Source organism: Onychomys torridus, chromosome 19 (genome assembly GCF_903995425.1).
Source record: "Onychomys torridus chromosome 19, mOncTor1.1, whole genome shotgun sequence".
Lineage (NCBI taxonomy): Eukaryota > Metazoa > Chordata > Mammalia > Rodentia > Cricetidae > Onychomys > Onychomys torridus.
This window is the reverse complement of record NC_050461.1, coordinates 9,941,025-9,968,641: the sequence shown is the minus strand read 5'-3', so window position 1 is coordinate 9,968,641 and position 27,617 is coordinate 9,941,025. Positions and strand designations below refer to the sequence as shown.

General features: G+C 45.0%; 1 protein-coding gene across 2 annotated transcripts in view; it reads right to left on the bottom strand.

Annotated features, from left to right (window-relative positions):
- Positions 1–937: 937 nt before the first annotated feature.
- Positions 938–27,617, bottom strand: part of Fig4 (FIG4 phosphoinositide 5-phosphatase) — an 85,240-nt gene continuing 58,560 nt past the window's right edge. For both annotated transcript variants that reach the window (XM_036168977.1, XM_036168978.1), the window contains exons 22-23: positions 26,947–27,033; positions 938–1,365 (exon numbers count right to left, since the gene is read on the bottom strand). In XM_036168977.1, the coding sequence (XP_036024870.1) occupies positions 1,188–1,365; positions 26,947–27,033 (265 nt within the window). In that variant the 3' untranslated portion in view covers positions 938–1,187. The remainder of the gene's footprint in view (positions 1,366–26,946; positions 27,034–27,617) is intronic.

Genomic DNA, 27,617 nt, shown 5'->3' with positions numbered 1-27,617 from the left:
GCAGCAGGTGATAGGCACATCTGGTTGGTACTCCACATCACATGGCACTAGTATGACAGCTGTGTGTTTTTTTAACAGTTTGCCACAGAGTGTTTGATGCCATTTTTTTATGAGAACATGTTAGTGCCGTGTGATATGGAGTGCTAGCCCTTGAGATGAGAACTGACCTGACCTGAGGTCCTCTGAAAGAGCCATACACACTCTTCCTTAACCTCCGGGCCACCTCTCCAGCCCCACCTCTCCAGCCCCACCTCTCCAGCCCCACCTCAACAGCTGTTTTCATGTTTCCTTTTTACGTAATTTATAGCGCAGTTCTCAGAACAGTGGAGCCAGCCCTGTCTCTCCCCAGATTTGCCCGTTATTAATGTTTTCCTCCACACACTTTCTTATACATTGCTTGTCCTGAACCCTCTTTGGGATGGTCCCTTTATGCATAAACACTTCAGAGTGTATTTCCTAAGAAACAGTTTTCCGGGTAAGGAAATATTTTTTCCCAGTCAAAATTCAAAATTAACATATAAATCTCCAGAATAAATTAACCATGACAACTATGAAGAAAAGTACATTGCCTTATTCTTCCTAAAAGAAAATACTTAGGACCGTTTTGTTACTGAGATATTCCTAGACCTTGCTATAGTTCCTGGCACATAGAGGACACTCACAAAAACCTACCAGCTTCATAGAGCAAAACTTCATGTGACATTTCATAATGTGAAGTTTTCCTAAAATAAATCAAAAGCAGAAACAGCAACAGAGGCAGCCTTTATTACCGCCTTTATTACCTGTAGTTTGTAATTTTCATGGTAAAAAGGAGTGAAAAGCTGCAGATGCAAAGGACTTGGGGGACTACTTTTAAAAGATTTTGCTTTTAGTATTATTTCTCATTGTGTGTATGTGTGTGTGTGTGCGCGCGCGCGCGCGTGCGCACGCGTGTGCATATGCACGTGTGCATGTGTACACATGCATTTGAGTACAGGTGCCCACAGAACCCAGAGGTGGCATTGGATCCCTTGTGGTGGAGTTAGGAAAAGGTTGTGAGCTTCTTGATGTGCGTGCTGGGGACCAAATTCAGATCCTGGCGGTCTATGTCCTCCACCACAGAGCTGTATCTCCAGATGCAGGGACTTCCTTCACAGATGACACTGAACAGTCCAGACCAGCGCGCCTTCCTCTTCCTCAGGCCGTCTTTATAAGTAGCGGTTTCTGATGTACTCTCGGTACATGGCAGTGTCCTCTTTACCAAGGGGCTGCATGATACCGTGGCTGGCCTGGATATGGGCATGGAAGATCTCCGTGGACTTTCTGTCTACTCTCGGGGGCTGAACTTCATAGATGTTGTCTTGCGAGAAAGCCGAGATGGGAGTTCTGGAAGAGAAGAGAAAGAAGGCTGTATTAGCGGGCACAGAGGACGGGAAGGGGCTGTGAGAACCACCTCTGCTGTCTCTCCTCTGGTTGAAGACTGCCGGATAAACACTGCCTGGGAGGAGGGTAGAGGTTCCTGTTCCTGACCCTTATAGAATGACAGCTTTAGAGTTGTGTGTCCATCTGGCTCCCTGGAAGTATCTTCAGGTGGTGGCTCTACCTACATTTTGTTCTTCGGCCTTGCAGGCACTTGGTATTTTAAGGGGAGATCAAGTAGGAACCAATGACGTAGGAGAGTCAGAATTCTGGCCAATGAGTTTACACCAGTACGACGCTCGCTCATTGTACAAGCAGTCAGTCAATAGGAACCACTGTTCACTCATGTGTAAAGTTCTGAAATTCTAAAAGCTTTGACAACTAAAAGCTACTCTAGCCCATCTCAGTTCTTTGTCACATAACCACATGCAAACATTAATGTGTCATATATACATCAGACATGGCCTCAGATCTCACTGGGGATGTTAGTAGGAAGTGACTATATCTTGGTGTGCTAACACCCATTTCTTAATTCCACAGCACAGCTAGCCTTGGGCTTTCAGGTGAGGAGCTGTGGATCTGTGATACATAACTGCCTTCCTTCTGAAGGACTCAAGAATTCTCTATTCAAAAATGCTCCTCCATTCTCACCCACCCAGAGTGGGTGCTTGAAATCTCTATCCATCCCTTGGGGAACGCACTGTCTCTAGAAGGTCTTGTCAAAATTCATGGTGCGGGTGTCTGACACACCCTCAACTTTCAGCAATTTGAATGCCCACTGGTTACTGCATAGTTAGCTGGGGGCAGGCAGGCCCTCAGTGCATGAGTCCACTAATAAGTTAGAAGTGATACAGAGGTTACACATGAGTAGTATGGCTGCTCATGTGTGTGCCTGGAAGGTCCAGCAGAGGCCAGTGGTCAGGAGGAATGGAAAACCAGACATGGTGAGGGATAAGGACAAACAACAACACAGTTCGTTACTTGACCATCTTTTGAGAGGGTTCTATACACTGGCAACCAAGATAACATTCTGCTGGGCTGGGGACTCAGCCTTGCTCCTGTGCTCTGGGAGGAACCCAGGCACCCTGGTGCTCACTATTTGCTTAGCTGGGACTCAGGAGTGTGTGGTCAACATATCAGGCAACTGAAATGTTAGCTGGAAACTGGGAGGTGTTGAAGGAAAAGAAAAATCATTTAAGCTGGGCGGTGGTGGTGCATGCCTTTAATCCCAGCACTCGGGAAGGCAGAGACAGGCGGATCTCTGTGAGTTCAAGGCCAGCCTGGTCTACAGTGTGAGTTCCAGGAAAGGCACAAAGCTACACAGAGAAATCCTGTCTTGAAAAACCAAAAAAAAAAAAGAAAAGAAAAGAAAAATCATTGAGCGCTCATCCATACCCCTGAATCTCTATCTTCACTTAACTTAGGATGTACTGCACTTAAACATGGGCTTTCCTTGCTCCCCTCACAAGCCATCAAGGTAAGCCTGGGGAGATGGCAAGCAGTTCGACTGATGGCCCTGCAAGCAACAAGACCAGAGCTCAGACCCCTAGGACTCACACAGACGTCAGGTGGGCACAGTGGCTGCTCATAGCTCCAGCTTTGGAAGGCAGAGACGGAATCCCCAGAGTGAGCTGGCTGGCTGAACTAGCTGTAGCAGTGAGCTCTGGTTTTGACTGAGAGATCCTGCCTCAAAGAATAAAGTTGAAGAGAGATCAAGGAAGATTCCTGATATCGACCTCAGGCTTCCACACACTTGCCTGCACACACACATGTGCCTCACACATGGAAACGTACATACATAAGTTCACACATGAAAAGGAGAGAGAGAGAGAGAGAGAGAGAGAGAGAGAGAGAGAGAGAGAGAGAAGCCATCAAGGGGCTCAATGAAATTTGCCTTGTTTATAACACACACTATCTTGCAATGGCTGGAAATTATAAGACATCTCATTGAAATAAAACTGGAAGTGACTAGTCATTCCAGATGTACAAACATCTGTCTCTGCCTGCCTGCCTGTATCTCTCTCTCTCTCTCTCTCTCTCTCTCTCTCTCTCTCTCTCTCTCTCTCACACACACACACACACACACACACACACACACACACACACAAGAAAGACAGAGAGCGAATGGAAGGAGTCAGAAAGGGAAAGGAAGAAAAGGCCAGGTAAAAAATCCTGAGATGGCTATATCTCATTGTATGCCAGTGGATAGTCAAAATACAGACACAGCAGTACTGAATGTCTGTGGCTAACACATTTTTATGGTGGGTGATCGAGATAATATATCAATCTGAATATTCATAATTTGCCTCAGAAAAATACAAGAACTCAAGAGTTAGTTTAATTCAAGATGAACAGTTAGGATTCTTTAATGGTTGGTAATACTCAGGGCCAAGCTATTTTAACCAGACCTCTTAACAAAGTGGTTCCATTAGTTTTCAGAGATTAGCATCAAATTAGGAAGCACAGCATCTCCTGGACTCCACCGTCTATACACGGTGTTGATGTACTGCTTGCTCCAGCACCGGCTCCTTCTCAGAGCTCTTACATATACACCATCTTATTTCTCAGTCACTTTGGGGGAAGGAAGCACTGGTTTTACACCCTCTGTTACTCAGATGAGCTATCTGTAAGATTGAACTGATGGTCCCCATTTTCTCTTTGGATCCTGACCTTTGCATGACCCCATGTGCATGGGATTCCTGGCAAGAATCACAGGAGACATCCAACATGCAATGGGTGTTCAAAGGCACCGTCTGGGAACTAAAACCTTGTGATTAGCAGAGGAAGAGACCCTCCTGTCCCAGTGGTAGCAGGGCCAGGGAAACCACAAATGGACCACACACTTCCATCCCATGCCTTTGGGAGTCCTCACTCTGCTTCTCAGAACCAGATTCACTCAACGCAGAGTCACAGAACATGATGACAAACTGTAAACAGAAAATGCCATGCACTGGCTGACATGGCTTCACGGAGTGACAGGAAGGTTTAGGATTCCAACGTAACCTCACTATTGTTTTACAACAACCCATCCAGGGAGCCAGAACCAACCTCCTGATATGAAGTCTACACCAGACAATAAAACTGCAATGTTAAAATATGTACTGCCACATTTGGGTCAGAAGAAAGCTCAAGACCCCAATACTGCTGGAATAGTAGAAAGGGGGCAGGAAGAATTAGATTCACAAAGAACCTAGTCACAAGGAGCCCCTCATAGACCAAAGCTGTACTTCTCAAAGTATGGTCTGGCCAGCCAGCAGTACCAGCAGCACCTGGGACTCATCAGAACTACAGACTCTCAGCCCTACTGAGTCAGAGGACCTGAGGGTGAGGTCAAGAAAAAGTGTTTTAATGAGCCTCCTGGAGGATTCTGACACCTGCCAAAGCTTGACGGATCCTGGTCTAGCATGACCGCTATCAGTTATATAGAAGAGAGATGCAGAATGCAAAAGATCTTACTTAAATTTTTACAGTGATGGGAATTGAACCCAGGGCCTTGGACATTTGAGACACACATACTACTACTGAGTCATACTCTAACTACTTAAATTTTTTTCTTAAAGACAGGGTCTTACTACGCAGTGCAGGCTAGCCTCAGACTCACAACTTATTGCCTCAGATGTCTGAATATTGGAATTGCAGGATGTACCACCATGCCTGGCTCCAGTTTTCTTCTTGAGAAAAGCTCTTATCACGCATCTTAGGCTACCTTTGATCTCCTGTCTCTGTGTCCCAGGTGCTAGGAGCATTGAGCATTTGAAAGCATGAACTTTCTTTTAAATGACAAAATACCATGATGCTATACTGGAGAACACAATTTAATGTTTTAAGATATGAGCAGCAATATTAGATTCACCTCTTATTTTCTAAAGGGTAGATTTTTTTTAACTTCCCCATAGACTTATGCATTTCTGAGGTGGGAAAGAAAACAACATCCATGAACCACACAGAGGCTGCTGGAAAGAAACAGGGAGAAATCAGACACCCATACTGCACAGTTTCTTTTTTTCTTTTTTTTTTTTTTTTTTTTTTGCCAGAGCTGAGGACCGAACCCAGGGCCTTGCACTTGCTAGGCAAGCGCTCTACCACTCAGCTAAATCCCCAACCCCGCACAGTTTCTTATGAGATTGAGGGCATCTGTTTCCAGATTAAAAAAAACAACAACTAGTATTTAAACACTATACACTATAGAAATTGTGAGACTATTTTCTTTTATGTATCCCAGTAGACAGACTAGCTTATTATTGTACTTTGATAAGCAAAAAAAAAAAAAAAAAAAGAAAAAAGAAAAATCTACATTTGCCTCCTGGCTTTACACAGAGGGAATGTATTATTTTTAAGTTTTTCACAGCCTCAAAGGCAGAAGACCTATTGCCCCCCATTCAAATGCCAGTTGTTATTTCTGGACATAAAGTATGATAATTACATGGCAGACTCATTTCTTTTTATCTGTGAAGCCCAGTTCTATCTTGACAGTGTGTTCCATATTTCCCTTCAAGGAACTTCGCAGTCTTAGTTAGGATAATAAATTTACCAATTCATTTACAGGCTGCTTAACATGTAATGTTTGATGCCTCAAACATTGAGCACTGATGACATCCAGCCTTAACTGCTGCTTCCGCTCACAGAAAACACTACGGGCAGACTCACCAAATGTTGTCAAAGAAAACCTCAGTGGTGCCCTTTAATGCTGTGTTCACAGGGCTGCTTTTAATACAGCATTTCTGATAATAATCTCTACCTTAGACTTGACGCAGAACTAATGTCTGCACCCCTCTGTAGTTTAATTCCTGGTGTGAGGACTTCTCGGCCTTGCACACATTGAGTAACCAGTACATGTACATTGGCTTGGGTAGGACTGAGGTGTTTTCAGAATTCAGTGACATCATGAGGATTTACGGTTAGCGGTTAAACTGACAAAATTTGGCGGTTAAGCTATTAGACGACAATTTTAACAACCATATATGATTCTCTTCCATATGTTAAAATCATATGCCCTTTCTGTAATCAGCATTTTGGCATCCATCAAACCCCATTAGGCATTTCCAGAAATTCTAGTAAGAGCTTGACTCTAAGATCCATTTCCCTTCCCAGTGTTCTGCACGTTGCCACCAAAACTTGGGGTATTTTCTCCCACACAGTTGTTATATTTTTATCACCAGTGCTTCCTTGTTGATCACAGCTTGACCAGAGGATCAAGAGAAGAGTACGCTGAAGATCGGGTGATGGTTTGAGGCCATTTGTCTCAGCCTTTCTGGGAGAAAACCCTTTAGTAGGTCAAAACTCTAATTTTGGTCTTCTAAGAGATGCAGGTTGTAGAAGAACAAGACTTCAGCAAGCACCTTAGCATCCTGTCTCTGCTGTGATCTCTGTCTTTGTTTCTCAGTCCCACCAGGAAGTAAGAGCCCTATCATCTGCTGGTTCTTCCTTCCAGCGTCCTCAGTGGTGTCAGCCTTTGGGTTGTGGGTACTGTTCGCACATTTTCCATCAGTGGCCACTGCTTCTCTCTAGTTCTTCCACCAAGTGCTTGCATCTTTCCAACAAGGCACTCACGCAATGGAAACCTAGTCTTGAGTCTACCGAGATGAGACAGTGGAAATTTGTTCAGGTCTTGCAAAAAATAAAATCGATGTATTTATTTAGATGTAGACATCTAGTTCACATTTGGAGGGTGAGAATATAGACACCTAAGACCAAAATGCACCTCTCAAAGTCTACAATTTGGTAGCAATTGGCTATATGTGGCAATTCAAACTTACACCTAACTGAATTTAAAATTAAGTATATTTAAAATAGCCTTCAGTGTTACTTGCCACATGCCAAGTGCATGAGAGCCACATGTAGCCAATGGCTACTGCGCTAGACTGTGTAGATTTGGGCTTCACCATTACCACAGGAAGTTCTGTGTTATTCTAGAATGTCTTTTGCTGTCATTTTTCTCCTCAGGAACACTCAAGTACTCTTGTCTTTCTATGCCCATCTTCCTATAAATACATGCCTAGCCGTTATCCAGGCTCTATCCGGTTACTCAGTTCTACAGCTCACATCCTTCTAAGAATTGTGCGCGTCAGTCTTCTTGTCACCGTTAGCGTGTGACTCTTTCAAAGTGACATAAGTAAAGCCCCTTACAAACGTTGGCTTTCAACATACTGGCTGACCTTCACTCTGCTGCAGTGTTAATCTTACAGGTTCAAGTTACCGTATCCTTGTCCAGTGGCAGCTTCTTCAAGTCCCCTGAGTCCTGCTGATGGGGCCCGACTTATCTCTGAGAGCTTTCTTGCCATCTGGACCAACAAGTTTCATTTTTATTTTAGATATTTCCTAACACAGGCTGTAATGAGCAACTTCTCCCAGAAGCCCGGGCTCATATTAGTGGGAACCTGGCATTTTAAGACTGCACTGCAGGCTTGGGTGTGGTGATATTGTGTTCCCCAAAATATTGTGCACCCTAATAAACTTATCTGGGGTCAGAGGACAGAACAGCCACTAGACATAGAGGCTAGAAAATGGTGGCACACACGCCTTTAATTCTAGCATTCTGAAGGCAGAGATCCATCCGGATCTCTGTGAGCTCAAAGCCACACTGGAAACAGCCAGGTATGGTGACACACACCTTTAATCCCAGGAAGCGATGGCAGGAAGCAGAAAGGTATATAAGGTGTGAGGTCCAGGAACTAGGCTGGTTAAGCTTTTAAGTTTTTGAGCAGTTCAGCTGAGACCCATTCTGGATGAGGACTCTGAGACTTCCAGTCTGAGGAAACAGGATCAGCTGAGGAACTGATGAGGCTGAGGAAGCTGTGGCTTGTTCTGCTTCTCTGACCTTCCAGCATTCACCCCAATACCTGGCTTCAGGCTTGTTTTTAATAATAAGACCTTTTAAGATTCATGCTACACCTGGTAATTCTCATTATCAAACCAGCATGTGTGTGTGTGTGTGTGTGTGTGTGTGTGTGTGTGTGTGTGTGTGTGTAAAAATAAACAGAAAACAAAAATCTCTTGTATTCTCCCCGGAACCCAACAGACACATTTACCTTAAAGTGTATTTTCACACATCTCCCAAATGGACAACTAAATGAAAGACCTGCTGCCTAACTGGCCCCGCCCACCCTGTCCTCACTGGACAGCCAGAGGGCTGCTCTCTCAGAAGATCATCCCCCTACTCCCATCATCTCTGGCAGACCTTGCTCTCCTTGGAGACGGTGAGCCCACCACAGGAGTCCAGATGGGGCCGCTCTTACCTCCCGTCCTGATAGCATTATTTCCCTTTGCCCCCACAGCAGCTGGGAGCAGACAGACGGCCTGTTGATGGGTTACTAGGTCACACGAAACCTTCCACGGGCCTGATGAAGAGAGCTAGCTGTGCACACCCCGAGACCTCGGACTTTCAAGTTCTACTATAACGCAGAGTGGGCAGCTGGGTGGCTAGAGGACAGACCGTGACAGAGCAGATCAGGTTCCCCAGTACTGACTCTCCTTCCAGTATACTGAGTTTACTGAAAAGAAACAGGAAAAACAAAACAAAGCCAGAAAACAAAACCCACCCATCCCAGACTCCCTTGGCATCTGGCTTCAAAATGTGACCATGGTTTTATTTACTGTGGCATTCACACGATGCTTGGATTTACAGCCAGGTCACACAGACAGAAGTATCTACCCTGTATACTGGGGCAAAGGTGACTGCATTCTTCCTGTGGCAGAGCAGCAGTGACTTCCTGAGTGTGGCTGAGGAGGCAGTTTTAGAGCCAGTAGCTCCTGTGACAGCTTCCTGACCAAGGCGGATGCAGCAGCCCCTGACAGCATGCCATGGATCAGCACAACATGCAGCAGCTCCCCTGACACAGCCCCCCTGACAGCATGCCATGCAGTTCAGGGAATGATTCCTGGAAGCCTACGCTGGCTGCAGTCTGTTTCTGCTACCCTCCAGTGACCCTGGAAACCACCTGAAACCCCAGACCAAGTCACTCTTGTTCCCACTAGAGTGGACCACACTATCTGACTCCTGCCCACTGGAGCTGGCAGGAAGCCAAAGCTCACCCAGACGCCAGGCCTCTCATCTCAGCTGAGACAGGTGGCGGGTTGTGGGCGACTCCCAGCTTTAGGCAGGACAGCACACATCCAAACAGCAGTGACAGTGACATATTCCTTCTAACATGCAAGCCACAGCCACTGATATTTTTGATACTTTTCATACTCCCTTTGAGAACTCTAAAATAAAAATGCCATTTGTATTCTTTCACAGAACTTTCGGTGTCAGAGAAATGAGGTGTGGTGATTTTTCTGATCCGAATCAGGGAAAATGCTTCCAATTTAGGATGCAATTTGTGGACAGTGTGGCTTCCCTCCATTAGCTGGACGTGCATAAATATGAATGTGGCTTCTCTGCTTCAGCCATGCTTACTATAAACGCTGGGGAAGTAGGCGATGATATTTAGCTGTGTTGTTTTTGTGGATTCTAACTAGAACATTCAACAGCTATTTAATGAAAAGGTGCTTGGCTTTGAGCCCTGCAGGCAACAGGGGTTGGTTATCTTGCATAGTGCTGGTCTGTTTAGAGGAGGCGCTTTTGACAGCAAAGGACAGGTGGCCCCAAGCGTATGATGTCTTCAAAGAGTCAAGGATGTGCCTGCTCCTATGTGGGCCCCATTCTCCTCAGAGCAATGGGCCACCTCTGAGGTTCAGACCTTTGGGAGTTTTGTCCCGTCAGCCCTTGCTTTCCTGAAACAGCAGCAGGTGTGGCCTGTCACTACTAGGAATACGAACCAGTGAGTTGCAGAAATGGCCATGAGTCTCAACTCTCACGTGCAGGTGACAGGACCCTGCTTGTTTTGTTGACACCAATTCCAATAAACTCTTTATTATTTTAAGGCTATCTTAGGTTTAAAGAATTATTGCACGGTATATGGAGTTCCCACATACCCCATGCAAGTTCCTGCAGCATTAACATCTTCCAATAGCACGTAACATCCTTCTTGTCCCGGAACAACATCCAATAGCACGTAACATCCTTCTTGTCCCGGAACAACATCCAAGAGACATGGTGGCTATCAGGGCTCCTCAGGCTCTTTCCTCCTGGCAGTGCCTGGCCTTGATAGCCCTGGGGCACACTTCACCCACATCCCTTTAAAGGGCTCCTCCAGTTCACTTAAAGAGAATGTGATCTACAAACAACTGAAACAAGACAGCTGTAGAGCCGTGAGCCTTCAAGACGGAACCCAGCTGCTGTAACTGCCTCTCCTGGGGCTCCCTCCAGTGAGGGGCTATGTAGTGTGGAGTTCTGGGTGCTCTGTGTACTGTACATTCAGACAACAGAGGAAACTCCTCTGAAGGCTCTGATGGAGCCCTTGTTCCCATCCTGGCTGACCGGGAGACAGAAATGCCCAACTGTACAATGCACAGATCTCCAGGACTCATGCCAGGGGCACTGGCTCAGTGTCTCCAGCAAGACTGCCTTGACATCTGTATTTTGTATCTTTTTTTTAAAAAGAAGGCTAAATTATTTTTGAATTTAGAAGATTATAAAGAAAACATGGTCCACAAGTGGTATCATCAACATGAGTAAAAACATAAATGAAGAAATTCAGAGAGTAGCCCATAGTCCCAAATGGAAACTGAGTCCCATCCCTGCAATCACGCAGGTAACCATTTTCTAGGGACACTTGAAGCACTCCTGGTTTTGTTTTGGGAACTGTACTTCAATAAGCTTACGTAGTGGTTTGAGTAAGAATGGCCAGAGGCTCAGATATCTGAATGCTCAGTCACCAGGGAGTTGAACTGTTTGAAAGGATTAGGAGGTGTGGCCTTATTGGAGGAGATGTGGCCTTACTGGAGAAACCGTGTGCTGGAGGTGGGCTTTGAAGTTTCAAAAAGGCCACATCAGGCTTAGTCTGTCCGTCTGTCTATCTGTCCATCTGTGTGTGTGTGTGTGTGTGTGTGTGTGTGTGTGTGTGTGTCTGCCTATGGATTAGGATGTAAAGCTGTCAGCTACTTCTCCAGCACCATGACCACCTGCATGCCAACCATGTTCCCCACCGTGATAATAATGGACTAAGCCTCTGAAACGGCACACAAGCCCCACAATTACATGCTTTCCTTTGTAAGAGATCCCTTGGTCATGGTGTCTCTTCACTTGGTCATGGCATCTCTTCACTTGGTCATGGCATCTCTTCACTTGGTCATGGCATCTCTTCACTTGGTCATGGCGTCTCTTCACTTGGTCATGGCATCTCTTCACTTGGTCATGGTGTCTCTTCACTTGGTCATGTGTCTCTTCACTTGGTCATGGTGTCTCTTCACTTGGTCATGTGTCTCTTCACTTGGTCATGGTGTCTCTTCACTTGGTCATGGCGTCTCTTCACTTGGTCATGTGTCTCTTCACTTGGTCATGGTGTCTCTTCACTTGGTCATGTGTCTCTTCACTTGGTCATGGTGTCTCTTCACTTGGTCATGGTGTCTCTTCACTTGGTCATGGTGTCTCTTCACTTGGTCATGGTGTCTCTTCACTTGGTCATGTGTCTCTTCACAGCAACAGGACAGTGATGAAGACACCATGCTACTTCAGAATAACCAGATTTCTGGAACCCAAGACTCTGGGAGAAATTTCACTGTGGTGAGGAGGATGCTGTTCAGTACTGAAACACATTGCAGAATTATAAAGCCATGCTCTGCTCCTCTCTCCTACACAAACCAGTTCTGAAGCTATCCCATGGACAGACATCTGCACAGGGAGGCAGCCTTTGACAGCCTGGGGGTGCCAGGGCCCAGGTGACATGAGGGCACACAGTATCCTGGGGCAGCAGGACTGGGTACTGGGTCCATCTAAGAGGAGGAGAACATCCTTAAGGTTGGTGTCTCCATACGGGGCTCAGAGCCTGATCAAAGGGTATCTGTACCGGGGACAAGCCTGGATGAGGGTGATGGGATATTAATCGCACATGGGGACTAATCAAATAAGCATAATAAGGGTAATGAGAGTCAATTTCTCACTGTTGGGGGGGGGTACTAGCATGGAAAGGGGGAAGTCTGGAATAAACTCCGGATACTTTTGTAATTAGAAGGACCATGACAAACTTACAGATACAAATGTATTTTATCTACATTTATAAAGATGCTGGATATTTATATTATGCAATAAAAATAGATATATAATAGATCATATGCACTTCTGTATGTCACCATGGCATGTGCTGCTTCAGTGGGCCTGGGAGCAATGACCCTGCAGCACAGTGGGTACACTGAGTGCCCAGATCTTGGCTTTAATGTAATTTTCCACTAAAAAGAATCAGGGACCCTCAGAGAAGTGACTGATTTCAGGGCTAGGACAAGCAAAGAACACGATGAGCCAAAGCATCTTGTGCCAGCAATTGGGAAGCACTCTAAGAAAGATGAGAACATGTTCAAAGGGCACAGGGACAGGCAGAAGCAACGCTGGTGAAATTGGGGACAATTTGAGTATCAAAATAGATAATGACAATGATGGATTATGTCCCACTGTATATTATAATTCAAGATCTCATAGAGAGAAAAATAAACATAAGAAAAATGCAAGGTTTAAGGTTATTTCTAAAATTTCCAGGTGCTTTGTTAAAATATTCATTAATTAAAAGAGTAATTCTATAGCAGAAAAGTTCAGAGAATACAACTTTAATCAAGAAATTGAAATAACAGTAAGAGGAAAATTTGTCATCTGATGGGATACGATGAACGGTCATATCACTTGTGTGGTAGTTCTGCCTGTGTTCATGATGTTTCTTAAGCCAACAGACATTTAGTCTGTTTTAGTCTGGCTACTAGTACAGAACTAGCCAGGAACTTAGGAAGGGCCTATTGGTTCTGGCTCAAAGTCTCTCACAGGGCTGTTGCCAACTCACTGGCAATAGCCACCATCAACTCAGGACTGACCTGTGGTTAGGAATCTGACACTCCAAGCTCATTCACATGGTTGACAAGATCAGTTCCTCGCAGTGGGCTAGATATTTTAGCATTTCCTGCATCTGTGCATAGGGCTGCTCCCAACATGAAAGCTTGCTTTTCCCAAACAACTGACTCCATTGATCATTTCAAAACCTAGTCACTTCTGCACTACGCACCTGGCTAGTAGTTTGGATTTTAAATCATCCCCAAAGGCCTATGCTTTAGAGGCTTAGGTTGCCAGCTTGGAGCCCTGATAGGAGGTAGCTGAGCCATGAAGGGTGGTGGGATCTAACAGGTGCGTCTTGGTAAGTCGGGTGCATGGCAGGTATTATGAGACCCCAGCCCCTTCTTGCAGCAGATCTGCTCTGCCACACTCTCCATTCTTATGCTCTGCTCGCTGAAGGGCAATGGAGCATGAACTGGATCCTCAGACTGTGAGCCAAAAGAAACTCTTCTCTTTACAAGTTAATTGTCTCAGTTGTTTTGTTATAGTGGTAGAAAGCTGGCTAAAACACTCATGCCAACGAACAATCCTGGAACGAAGTGGGAGGGGTGTCACTGGGGTGTGGATAATAGTAGGGTCCATTTGAAGGCTAGCTACTGCCCTTGGGTATAATCTTAACAAACTAATCAATGGCCTGTCTATAAAACAACTGACCTGTGTGATGTGGGATGTCTTTCTGTATGCTGTGAATATGTGTTGCTCTGATTGGCTGATAAATAAAGTTGTATTGGCCTATGGCAGGGCAGGATGGGGCCAGGTGGGAAAAATCCAAGAGAGATAGGAGAGGAGAAATGAGAGAGGGAGAGATGCCAGCTGCTGTCCAAGGAGCAAAAAGATGTCAGCAGACTGGTAATGCCATGGCCATGTGGCAACATATAGATTAATAGAAATGGGCTGAGTTAAGTTGTAAGAACTAGCTAGCGAGAAACCTGAACCAATAGGACACAGAATTGGTAATTAATATAAGCCTCTGTGTAATTATTTTATTATGCGGCTGTGGGACTGCAGGGCTGGGCAGAACTGGGCAGGACCAGAGAAACTTAAGAGTTTCACCTGTATTCTTTAAAGTGTCAAGGTCATGAAAATCAAGGCAGAGTGGAGGGTGTTCCAAAATGAAGGAGACTGTAACAACTAAACACAGTGTGAGGTTCTAGACTGGACCCTCTCCTAGTCAAGGATGTTACTGGGTCAGCTGATGAGACCTGAATGGGCTTCTGAAACATAGCAATGCGTGGATGCTAGTTTCCTGAATTGCTGTGATCTTGGAGAAATGCCCACTGGAGAAGAATCAGGGTATGGCTGCTGGGGAACAGAAAGAGGAGGTACCAGGTCTGTAACATATTGCAGACCCAAATAGGGGTATGAGTGTCTGCTCTGTAACTGCAACTTTTAGGTAGACTTGAGGTTATTTTCAAATTAAAAGGGTGTATCATTCTAAACACAAGAGGCATTTAAAGTTGTCTAAGTTAAACTATTACATAGAATTCTAAGAAACTAGTACTTTTAATAGGTCAGAAATATGTGAACTTTGGTAATGTGAATTTTGGTAATTTCATATACAAGAAAATTCAAACAAATCAATAACACCAAAGACAACGAAATTCTGGCTTTAAGTAAAACATGTAAAAGTGCCCTTTTCTCAGCCTCTTCTGTAGTCACTCACCTGGTCCAGTGTCTACGGCACGGCTACTCTTCAGGCTCCATCAGGACAGATCTGCTGTCGTAAGGTGTATCTTAGAATGATCTCTGAATTCAGATTTCTCTTTAGATGAAGTCTGACTTCTTTGCAACTCTTTACAGAATCACTTTCTGAAAGAATGGCTTCCACTCCCATACTTTCCCTTCCACTTTCCCTTGATTCACTGCCTTGGACAGCAACCGCCCCCAAAAGCTTGCCCAGCAGGTCACCCAGCTCCCTTCTGCCTATGCCAATACTGGAGCTGTCTGTACTCAGCACTGGCCACTCCTTCCTTCTAGAAGCACTTTCTTCCCGTGTGAAGCCACATTCTTCTGTTTCCCTCTCTGCCTTCATCACAGGCAACACATCCTCCTCAGAGCACCTACAGTCAGCTGTCAGAGCAGGAAGGCAGGGCACACCACTCTCATTGCCTTCCAGCAGCTTCCCACAAGACGGGCTCACACCTAAGCCCCTGTGAGTGACTGGTGAGATCTGCCGCCACCCAACCTTACCCTACCGCAGAGCACCTCAGCCATGCTTCCCGCCATCTTCTGCTTCTCAGATGTGCCAAGTTGAGTCCTGCCTAGGCCTTAGTGTATGTTCTCTCTGCACTGGGCATGTTCCCAGCCATCTCACAGAAGACTCTTTCTAACCCAATCTCAGGTTAGCTCCTCCGAGACATCTGCTTTGTGCACACAGCACTCGAGAGGCGGAGGCAGACTGAGCTCTGTGAGTTCCAGGCCAAGCAAGGCTACATAGCGAGATTCCCATCTCAAACAAACAAAAATACAAAACCCCAAAACAAACCAACCAACCAAACAAACAAATAAAAAACCCTAATCTAGAATGGTGGCAGACCCTCACTTGCCCCAACCACTGTCCCCATTTCCTTGGTTTGTGTTCTTCAAGGCTTTTACTCCAACGAGGAAGTGTCTCATTTAACAGGTTGCTGATTCAGCATGCATACCCTAGACCAGAAGGACTGAAGGACTCAGACAGTCTTGATCATTATTGTCTGTCCAGTGACAGCAGCACCCGACAGGCTGTAAGTACTTAATACACATCTAGCAAAGAAATGAATCGCCCACGTTCTGCTTCAAGCTGTTAATAATCCCACCTCTTACTTAGACTTGTGGTTGTGACCATGATAATTACATGTTTTTAGAAATTACTTTTATTTCAGATCCCTTTGCTTGACCTCAGAGCAAAGGAAGAGGTGTTGCCACAGTGCCACAACAATGCTGCATCCATCTGAGAACTCTGGGTAATGCAACATGACTCTCAATGACGGAGACTCAGATTGCCATGGATAGCACTAACTATTTCAAAGATGTTCTCTTCAGGAATCTTAAATCTCCATCCTGATATGTTCCACTTACTGGTCCCCAAATCAACTTAAACCCCTGCTTTCCCTCACAGTGATTCAAGCATTACTTAAGGAGGTGATCACATGACTTCTAATCCTCTTCTCTGAGATAAGCACCCTGGGCTATCTCAATATGAAAGATGAAGCAGACCGGGCAGGGGAAAGGGATGCAAAGTTCCAGGAGCCTGGCTTGAAGAAATAAAACTGCCCTGTGCACCTTATCTGAGAGCTACAGCATGCGTGTCCTTCGGCTTTCAGAGAACAACCTCATTCCTCAGAGCTGTCCTCTCCAGGACAGCCTGCTCTCTGCCCCACTCTTTCTGATCTTGAGCAAGCTGGGACATTCACAGCCAGCCAGGCTCATAAGCATTCCTCCTGGAGCCTTATCATTTTCCAAACACATGTGCGGCTCTCTATTTTCACTGCTGAAGACGTTTTACATTTTAATAAGATGAGAGAAGACTCACATGATGTAATGGTTCACTAATGAGCTTTGTGGCAGCGGCTCTTTGCTGAGGGCATTGAACAATTTATTCCATGACTGTCCTGCTAGTAGAAAGCCGCCATTTTTGATTGTCTGCTCCTTTCGGCTTTGACTGTGTTCACAGTGCAGGAGGGTGGAGAGCTTCTGTGGTTAAACAGACAGTATTTTAGGAAGATCTGCATCCCCCGCTGTGTCCTGCATAAGAGTAAGCCATCAGTGAGCATCACTGAATGAAGGGGTGAGTGAATAAAAGAAGGAACCCAGGAGCCAAGGATCACCGAGCTGTGTTCCAGCCCAAGCATCACTCCACAAGGGAGCCAAGGCTCAGATAGGCAGGGATGCAGTTCAACCAAGACAGTTGTGGGGCCAGATCCCAGAATCATGCTGCCTTACTTAATGGACACTTAGGCAAATGGATTGTCAGTTAACTGGCCAATCATAAAGGGTAACGGTGTGTGTGTGTGTGTGTGTGTGTGTGTGTGTGTGTGTGTGTGTGTGTGTGTAACTCACTCTGGTGGCCTTAGTATATCAATGCACTCTAAGTAACAGCTTCTAGACAATCACAGTAAATCATGCAGTGATGGGTTGGCATGTGACCCAGTCCTGCCCATTGGAAAACTAGGAGAGGAAGCGTGCTGTGCAGGCTCTGGGACTCCTTGTTCCTGATCAAGAGAAAGAAGCACTTGCCTCTTGGAGGCTGCAGGCGGCTGAGACAGCACCCCAGTGTCACACAAAGCCCCTGGATCCCAGCCTTTCAGGGAAGATGATTAATGACATCACTGTTAGAATCAGTGGACTTAGGTGCTCTGCTAACTGAAGTCAAAAGCTCCCTAAACGGTCCAGGACTTTGGGAGAAACACAAGAAAAGAAATAGTTGCTTCATTTGCTCCTTAAACAACTGTGGGTTTGTTTGTTTGTGTTTTATTAAGTGTAGAAAGTAAATGAACAGTTAGTTCTACAGTCAGCTAGAGTGTCTTTTTTTTTTTTTTTTTTGAAGGAGGATCTTAACAGCCTTTCAGATAATTCTGGACATTTTAGAGATATTACTACAAAATCTGGCAAGTGCTTTAAAGGTTTGCAACATGTAACTGAAACTACGGACTGACAAACTTCGTGTTCTCATCTAAAGTCCACTAGTCTGTCTTGAGCCTGAAGCATATTTTTTCACCTACATATGATTTTTTTTAAAATAAGATTTTATTATGCATACAGTGTTCTATCTGCAGGCCAGAAGAGGGCACCAGATCTCATTACAGGTGGTTGTGAGCCACTATGTGGGTGCTGGGAATTGAACTCAGGACCCCAGGAAGAGCAGCCAATACTCTTAACTGTTGAGCCATCTCTCCAGCCCCTACATATGATTTTCTAACAGCTTGCAATAATATCCACTGAGCTTTGACAATCCTCCAAATGGTAGGTAACAGGTTTTATTCTAACAGTATTAACAACCACGTTACTCACTCCTACCCCTCCCAGGAGAATCTGTACACATGTGTGTGCTGCACACTGGAACACTTGCTTTTCACTTCAAACTCTAACCCTGTTATTGGTAACAAAGCCTGCTGACTGCTTGCCTTACAACAAGAGCCTTGCTCGTTCAGTTTTGGGACAATATGCCCGAACACCCAAGCCTGGAGAGCCACAGCTTGTCAGCCAGTCACTTCCAATGGTTCTGGGAAGGACGTGGGGAGTGCTGTGCACAGCTTAGACCATCGCCCAAGTCCTTTCCCTCAGGACAGCCACACTGCTGAGAAGCAGCCCGGGTACTCTAGGTAGATGCATTTCCCATCGGTCACAAACTGTCCCAGAGACACGGCCAAAGGAGACCTAACGATTTTTACTAATTTCCGAAGACTCACTTGGGCACGGTGCCATTCCTTCCTATCCTTTTCATTCACCCTCTCTCCTCCTGTCTCCTCCCCTGTATCCAAGAGAGGAGGATGCACACTCACCACTGGGCTTCATGCCCCTGTCTTGACCTCAGCGGCAAGCCCACCGACAAGGCCTTGGAGCCCCTCAGATCTGCAGACCACTTTTTGAGGACTGATGCTATTTCCTCCTTTCCTTCCTTTGGTGACCAACTGCAGCATTTCTACAGACACATGCCCCTCACTGTCTGTCTGTCCTGCAGTACCCTCTCCCTTCAAAGCACTTGTCACAGCACACGGGCTGTGTTCTGCCCACTTGGCTCGAGTCTCAGGTTCATCACTCGAAACTTCTAGAACCCTGAGTAAATTCCCAACCCTCTCTAAGCTTGTTTTCCTAGAACAATCAGAGGATTGAATCTGATAATCTCCAGATACCTTCTGGCTCTTAGAGACACACGCAGGCATACACACATGCACACACTGCACTGCATATCCAAGAACATCCTGAAAACACCATCTTGGAGTCCCCCCAAGTCTGCTGTGTCATAAAGCTCCAGAAGTCATTATTGACAGGTCTGGACAGGAATCAGTATGTGAAGAATTCAGATGACAGAAACTATGAAATTTCTCATGGGAAAGATCCAAGGTTCCTGAAGTAAGACAAAAATCAAACTAAAGGCTAAAAGGAAACAAGAATGTACTCAATAAACAACACCTTCGGCAATCACAGCATCAGAGGAACCCAGCTTACCAAAGCTGCCCACAGTAAGGGAAGCACGGTCTCAGGGCTAATGGAAAATGCAGCGAACGCAAGTCACTAGCCTGGGAAACCTCGGGTGTAATTTTATGTCTAGCTGTCTAAAGGATGCCTACATTACAAATTTTTCCCTCTTTCCACTAGACTGTTTTTGATGCTTCCAAGATCACTAGATCAGTTCTCTTAACTTTATTTTATTATAAAAAATAAATTCAGTTGAGTACACTAACTTTATTTGGCTAAATTACTTTCTATTTTCAAACTATACAACATAGGAATAAGCAATTTAGCTATTTATCTTCTGGAATAAGATTCAACATTTTATTTTCTAAGAACAAATAACATTATTCTGAAGTATGATGCTTTAAAAGCTTCAATTTATTTTATTTTGACATTAAGTAATAGGTTTCTAACAATTATAAAATGTAAAACAAAATGGCTGAGAAAGTCATGGGGCCCGACCCCTAGACAAAGAACTACAGGCAACCAAGGAGTTCTAAGAGAGGAAGAATTAGTCCTTTGCAGGGATGAACTCCCTATTGGTTACCCAACACCAAGTGCCCAGCCCTGAAATCACACACACATAAGCAACACTAAACTGACTCAGCAGGTCATATTCATATAGTTATGCATACATATGCGATGGGGGAATGTCTTTCTGTATGCTGCGAATATGTGTTGCTCTGATTGGTTGATAAATAAAGCCGTTTGGCCTATGAAAAGGCATCTTAGAGGCAGGCAGGAAATTCAAAGGGAGAGACAGGAAGAAGGCAGAGAGAGATGCCAGCCAGCTGCCCAAGGAGCAACATGTAATGGAATGCAGATAAAGCCATGGAACATGTGGCAATATATAGATTAATAGTTATAGACTAATTCAAGATATAAAAGCTAGCTAGCAAAATGCTTGAGCCATGGCCATGCAGTTGTAATTAATATAAGCCTCTGTGTGTTTACTTGGGTCTGAGCAGCTACAGGACTGTCGGGTAAGAGAGATTTGTCCCAACTGTTGGCTGACACAGGAAGACTTCAGCTACACACACACGTGTGTGTGTGTGTGTGTGTGTGTGTGTGTGTGTGTAAGTAACAATATTAATTAAAGAAAAAGAACCCATGAGTTTGTAGGGATAACATGGAAGGCTTTGGAGGGAAGAGGGCAAAGGGAGTAACTACTGTAATTAAATTATAATTTAAAATGATACTTTAAAAAAGAAAATTAACCTAGTCTCAACTCCCTTTTCTTTATGGATAAAAACAGCATACCTTTTATTCAGACATTTGTGGGTTTAATTGTCATTCTCTATTCACACATACAGAATAGAAACTGTAAACTGGCTCAGGAGTCACAAGGGAATAAGAAACATCTCTACTCTGTCCTACTGAGATCAAATGGTAGCACATGCCTTTTAATCTAGAAGGCGAAATGCCCCATGGATCTGGAAACAGGAAAATGTAAACTGAGAATTATGGTTCTATTCTATGCAGACTGCTCACAGGACTTTAGGAACTGGTTAAAATAAGAAAAGAATTCTGTCATTAAGAGCCTCAACAATTTGGTAGCAGTGAGAAATAAAAAAAATCAGAAAGTTCATGGCCCATTTTACCACATCCCACTAATGGAATGTATGAGTTAACTAATAACTATAACAATTTATCCACTGAGAACGATCACGAGACACCGGCTAAGTCTAAAATGGAAGATAAACCACAGTAAAATTAAAGTTGATGAATATGGTTCACTACCTTACCATACATTTCAGTTTGTTTATCTTGGCATTTCTCCCTCACCTGTGATTGTGTATAATATCCCTAAAAGGGGTAAAACTACTCATAGCCAGGCACTATCCAGACTGCAACTAACACTTACCGTCAGGTACCATGCTGGGGACTGGAGTTACAAACCAGATGAACTTGCTCTCAAACAACTTAGTCTTTCCTACTTGCTCCAGAACCAGCCTGCCACATGCAGTGTCAATTTACTGACTTTCTGTCTGTATAAAAATGGGACAATAGCTAGAAGGATAGCTTTCACTATGAAAACTGGTTTCTGGTGTTACCCCACAGGCTTCCTTATGAGAGCATAAGGAAAAGGAGTAACAACATTCAAATATTAAACATGGGAAATTACATAATAAGAAAAGACTTGCTGGTGAATTTTAAATATAATTAGGACTTAGTGGGGTTTGTGTTTTTTAAAAAGGCATGCATAAAGCTCCCAGGAATGCTGAGTCACACTTAGGACAGTACAGCCATGTGACATGTAAAATGAATGCATGTTATTGTCTTCAGCCCACATTTTCTCTTAACTGGAAAGATTTTCCCTTCAAGCTAGAAGAAACCAAGGCCACAAGCACATCATACCTGGACACTTGTCTATTTGAACAAAGGGAATGGGTGTCAGGAAGACACTGACACAGTCACTCATTTGTCCCAAATCATTCCACACCCACCTCATACAAGACAACAGCTACACATCTGTTGTAGAATATTATTTTAAGGTGTGTTGCTTTTGTTTATGTTGCATTTGTTTAACTCTGTGAAGCTGTGTTACTGTGCCTGTCTAGAATACCTGATGGTCTAATAAAGAGCTGAACAGCCAATAGTGAGGCAGGAGAGAGGATAGGAGGAGCTAGCAGGCAGAGAGAATATAAATAGAAGGATAAATCTGGGAAGAGAGAGAAAAGGAGAAGTAACCAGAGAAGGAGGACTCTAGGGGCCAGCCACCCAGCTACATAGCCAGCAACAGAATAAAAGAAGAAAGGTGTACAGAAATAGAGAAAAATAAAAGCCAAGAGGCAAAAGACAGACAGAAATAATTTAAGAAAACAAGAATGGCAAGAAACAAGCCAAACTAAGGCTGAGCATTTATAACAAGAATAAGCCTCTATGTGTGATTAATTTTGGAGAAGGGTGGTGGGCCCCCAAAAGAGCAAAAACAACAACAACATCCACCCAACTAAGAAAAGAACAAAAGGCTAAACCATCTCAGATGTGGTTCTTATATACCAAGCTAAAAACCCCACAGTAATATCCCTTATGTGGCCTTTTCAGATATTTAAATCTGCTCTCCTAGTGCACAGGTAAAAAGACAGTGTTTTATAGGTCCCAAATACACCTAAAATAATAAGTTCTTTATCAGCAACAGACAGATTTTTTTCACTTTAATATGATCACAGACTCCTAGGGAAAAAAATAAAAAACATCTATTTACCCTAGGTCTTTTAAGAGAAAAGGAAGAAACAGTTTTTAAATTCAAGTATAGAAAAATCTCCGAAGTTCCCAAGTCCCCTTAAGGCTTTCTTGGGGGTGCAAGCATGTCCTTTGGATGTCTGTTACTCATGGAAGCTCACCAACTTAGCCCCAGATTCACACCCACCGTTTCCTGGCTATCCTGGCAACACATGGCTTCATCTAGCCAACTGTGCTATGAAACTGTGGGTCCCCTGAGATACATGGGATGGCAGACACCTGTGATCCCAGCCTCTGGGAGGCTGACGCAGGAAGCTCACAAGTTGTTGGCTAGCCTGGGGTACAAGACTGAGACTCATAACAGCAGACTCTTGTCCTCTTGCATTCTCTAGGGCCTTTCAGCCCCCATCCTTGGCACTGGGGACAAAACCTAGTGCCCAGTGCATGCTGGGAAGTGCTGCACCTCAACTGGAAGCATCAGTATTTCACTTTGTTTTGAGACAGGGTCTCACCAAGTTACATGGGCTGCCCTGATCTCACTGTAGCTCAGGCTGGCCCTGATCTCACTGTAGCTCAGGCTGGCCCTGATCTCACTGTAGCTCAGGCCGGCCCTGATCTCACGGTAGCTCAGGCCGGCCCTGATCTCACTGTAGCTCAGGCTGGCCCTGATCTCACGGTAGCGCAGGCTGGCCCTGAGCTTGTAACTGTCTGCTGCAGCCTCCCTAGTAGCCAGGATTGCTGGCCTATGCCACCAGACCTGCTCCTCTTCTCTACGTCGTGTGCCACACCCCGCTGTACTGCTCTCCTGGCCCTGCTATATCCATTAGGTCTGTAATTTAGCCCTGATTCAAATCCACTCTCCACCATCTCCAAAGTGACCTTTCTAAAAATGCAAATATCAGCAGGCACACCACTCTCCTGATTACAGTCCAGCTTTGAAACTAAAGGTCATGGTGCCTCATCCAGTCTCTTCTAATCTTGTCCCCACAGGGGTGTGTCTCCTGCCCCCTCATTACCTTCTTGCATTAGATGCACAGAATTCTTCTGGGTTCTCCTGCGATCCAGATGTGGCTTGAACCCGAACCCCACCGCACACACACACAATGGCTCACATGCTGGAGCCTGATTCCCCGGTGTGGTGATATCCTGGACTCTCAATGTGGCGTTGAGGTGGTGAACTCTCGGAAGAGTGGCAAGATGAAGGATTTCTTAGTGAGTTCTAAGGTGAAGAGTGAGCCTGGCCCTCCCCTTGTCTCTTGGTTCCTGGGTCACCATGGGAACTCTCTCACTTCCTGTCGCTGTGATGTCTGCTGTGGTGAGCTGCTCCCCAGAACCAGACAGTTGCTGATACCATGTTCCCGAGTCTCCAGAACTGTGAGTTAATAACACACTTTTCCTAGAGTCTGTTGCCTCGGACATTTTGTTACAACACCAACACCAAAGGGACTAAGACAGGTCTCTAAAAACAGGCGAGAGGTCAAGACCACACACATCTCCTCCAAGGACTATTGGAGACCTCCTATAAACTGTGAAGGACGCATTTATGGTATATCCTAGTCCTCAAACAAGAGAGCCAATACACAAAATTTTAAAGTAGTTAAAGGCATTTTACAAACCTTAAAAGTTAGTAACAGGAGTGGCTACAGTTAGACCTCTGAGGCATTAACAAATTCATCTTGTTTAAATAAATTCATCTGGCCTCCCGAACAGTAGTGGGCGCTATGGCAGGTAATGGTCCCATGAAGACACACCACTCTCCTCTGACGTCTCAGCTCGTGGCGTTATCATTTTGACTGTTGTTTCCTGCTCGTCCCCGCCTCCCACCAGTGCCAACTCCTAGGACCTAACAGGAATGTATTTCCCAAAGCTTCCACTTATGGTGTCTGTGAATCCTCCACCATTTATTTTGTGCGTAAATGCGGAAACAGAGCTAATTTTTTTTTTTAAATTCATATAGTTCAATATGTGTGAAGTACCTGGAATGTTGAGGGTTGCTGTGAGTTTGAGGCTATTATAGCCTATATTGACCTCTAGGAAAGCTTATGCTATAGAGTAAGATTGTTTCAAAAAAGACACCTACACACACACTAAATAAAATGTAATAATTTTTTTCAGTGTACTCCCAAGCTATTCACCTATTTTTAGTATTTTTAATTTGTTCTTTGAGAATTTCATACATACATATGTATTTTGATTATATTTTCCCCCATTACCCCTTCCAACTCTTCCTGGGTCATCCCCTGTTCATGTTCCTCCGCCAATTTCAAATTCATTCTCTCTCAGTTTTTAATTGTGGAAATATATTTAACATTTGCAACTGTAATTTCTCTCCTGTTTAGAAAATGAAAGCTGGCAGGCCTCAGAACTTCAGGAAAAGCTGGGGGATTATGAAGTACCTGGGGATGAGCAGACACAGAGGCACGTGAACGCACAACCAGCTTGCCATTGTTTTAAACATATTGGCACCTAAGCTGAAGAAGAGGAGGCTTCAAGGACCCCACAGAAGCTGTTTCTGCTGGTTTGGGCATAACTCTACAGATCTAAAAATGAAGCGTTGACATTTTAAGAGCCTGGTTACAGAGTTCCAGTTTAAAGGGCACACACACACCCTCCAGGAGTGTCAGTTGCCATGACAGCATCAGGCGGCACCTACCAAGCCTTTGTTATCCTGCTGAAGATGCTGTACAAAAACACACTCATGGTAGACTCTTGACTAATTAAGTGGGAAAGGTTACAATACATTTCTAGATCCACATGGGTTTAACCTGTGCCTGGACGCAGGAGAGCAAATGCTGATATATTAATAAGTAATAACTAAGTAGGTACTAAGCAAGACCAGCAACGTAACTAAGATTGAAAAACAAGGGAAATACGTTAATCTCTTCCCTTCGTTATCTCGTCTAAGAAGCTGCATCTTACTATTTTAATGGAATGGTCCACTGGGATCACACAACTGAGCTATCCAAGTCTCCTGTTTCACTAAGATCCTGACATCCTTTTGTTCTCTGTCTCGTCGATTTCAACTCAGACTTCCATATGTTAAGTAGCTGTAGTGAAGAAAAGTAGTTTCTAAATGAGTTTATCTACTTCTCTTGGCTCAAAAATGAAGAACAAGAAAAGATGCGGACGAGAGGAAGAAGGGAGACACCTCACCCCCAGGGGTGTGACGGCACTATCCCATGCTCTTCCTCTCTCGTTAACCACCCACGCCCTGCATGGAAACCAAGCATTCAGCACCTACCAAACAAGCAACATGTTGACAGAACTGATCACACTGGTTTAAGACCAGAGTGTCTTCTCTGGGAACCTCTCCTGGTCACAACCCCATGCTTTGTCCTGATAAAGAAGGTGACATACAGACGATGACCATGATGGCACCTTACTGCGCACTTGCTCCAGACACTGTGTGAGGGATGCTGGCTCCCTCCCTGCCGCCCTCCTCAGCTGCAGGTGCTATGCCTTTACAGATGTGGTGCCTGAGTCACATGGTGTGTTAGATGTGTGTTCAGGGAACAACCCAGCAGGTGGTGTGACTTGAACACAGTTCTGTTTACTAAATTTACTAAACTCCCATTTAATGTCCTCCAAGTTATTAGCAATGAAAGGGTCATGTAGCAGGAGGAACCTAAGCCATCCATGCTCTGGAGCAGTGGCTCAAAACCTGTGGGCTGCAACCCTTTAGAGGCTGCATATCAGATATTTACATCCCAATTCAGAATGGTAGCAGAATTATAGTCAGGAAGTAGCAATGAAATAATTTTATGGTTGGGGTCACCACAGCATAAGGAACTGTATTAAAGGGTTTCAGCATTAGGAAGATTGAGAACCACGGCTCTGGAGGGTCTGGTGGTAGACCCGAAGTCTCCCAGGTCAGGGTACAGTTCATGGAGGGAAGCCAAGGGGTGTAGTTAAGGCTGCCCCGTCCTCTCCACCACCGCCACCACTGTCCCCAAGACAGAGTTTTCAGTAAAGAAAGCAGCAGGAAGAATGTTAACGTGTGTCGAATTATACTAAGCTGGTGACAAGACTGAATATTTTCCCCAACAAGTCACCCAACACACGCTCTGTGAGTGGCACGGATGCAGAGATTTTCTAAAGATTAATATAAGGCCAGTGGGTAAAGGCGTTCGCCACCAAGTCTGATGACCTGAATTCAATCTCTGGGACCCATATGATGGAAGGAGACAGCTAAATCCTCCAAGTTGTCCTCTGACCTCCACAACATGTGTGCGCGCACACTCACCACACAAAATAAACAAACGAAATTTAAAGTTTTCCAGGTTGCATGTAGTACTTACAATTTTATAACTCCGTCAGAGCACCTGGAACATGGCTGCTGGCTGCTCCTGTCCTGTTTATGTTGACTCTGCCCCAGCTGAACAAACCTACAAATTACAACAGACATGTAGAAGCTCAAGAAGGAAGCCCCGGCAGTGCCTCTAGGGCTCACCCCGGTCAGAGTGCACTTGCACGGCCATGGTGACACAACTGTGCATTTCCTTTACCCGAGTGTGAAGCTGTACACCTAGGAATGCAGGAGCACGGGGTCGGGATGCTCGTCATGAGAGGACAGAGACCCACCCCCAGGCAGGGAAACTGCTAAGAGTCCAGAGCATTGACTCCGGTTCCCCAGGCCCTAATGGTCCTCTCTCCTCTCACTCCCAACTCTACTCCAGCTACTCCTAGGGAAAACGCTGTCAGTCAAATAGAGCACGCGGGGTGGGCCACCAGCGCCACATCACCCCCTGCCCCCCTGGCCGGCTGAGTGGCTTTCACACAGGCACTAGCTCCGACTCTTGGCTGCAGGACGCCCATCCCACACATGCCCACCGCCCTCAGAGGTTGGGGGGGGGGGTCTGTTCTCCTGTTCCCATGGGAGGTGACAGGGCAGGATCCAGGAGCTTATTTGCGTTCTGTTTTTCTACCATCTAAAATATTTTCCTTTGATGACTATGGATAATCTTATCAT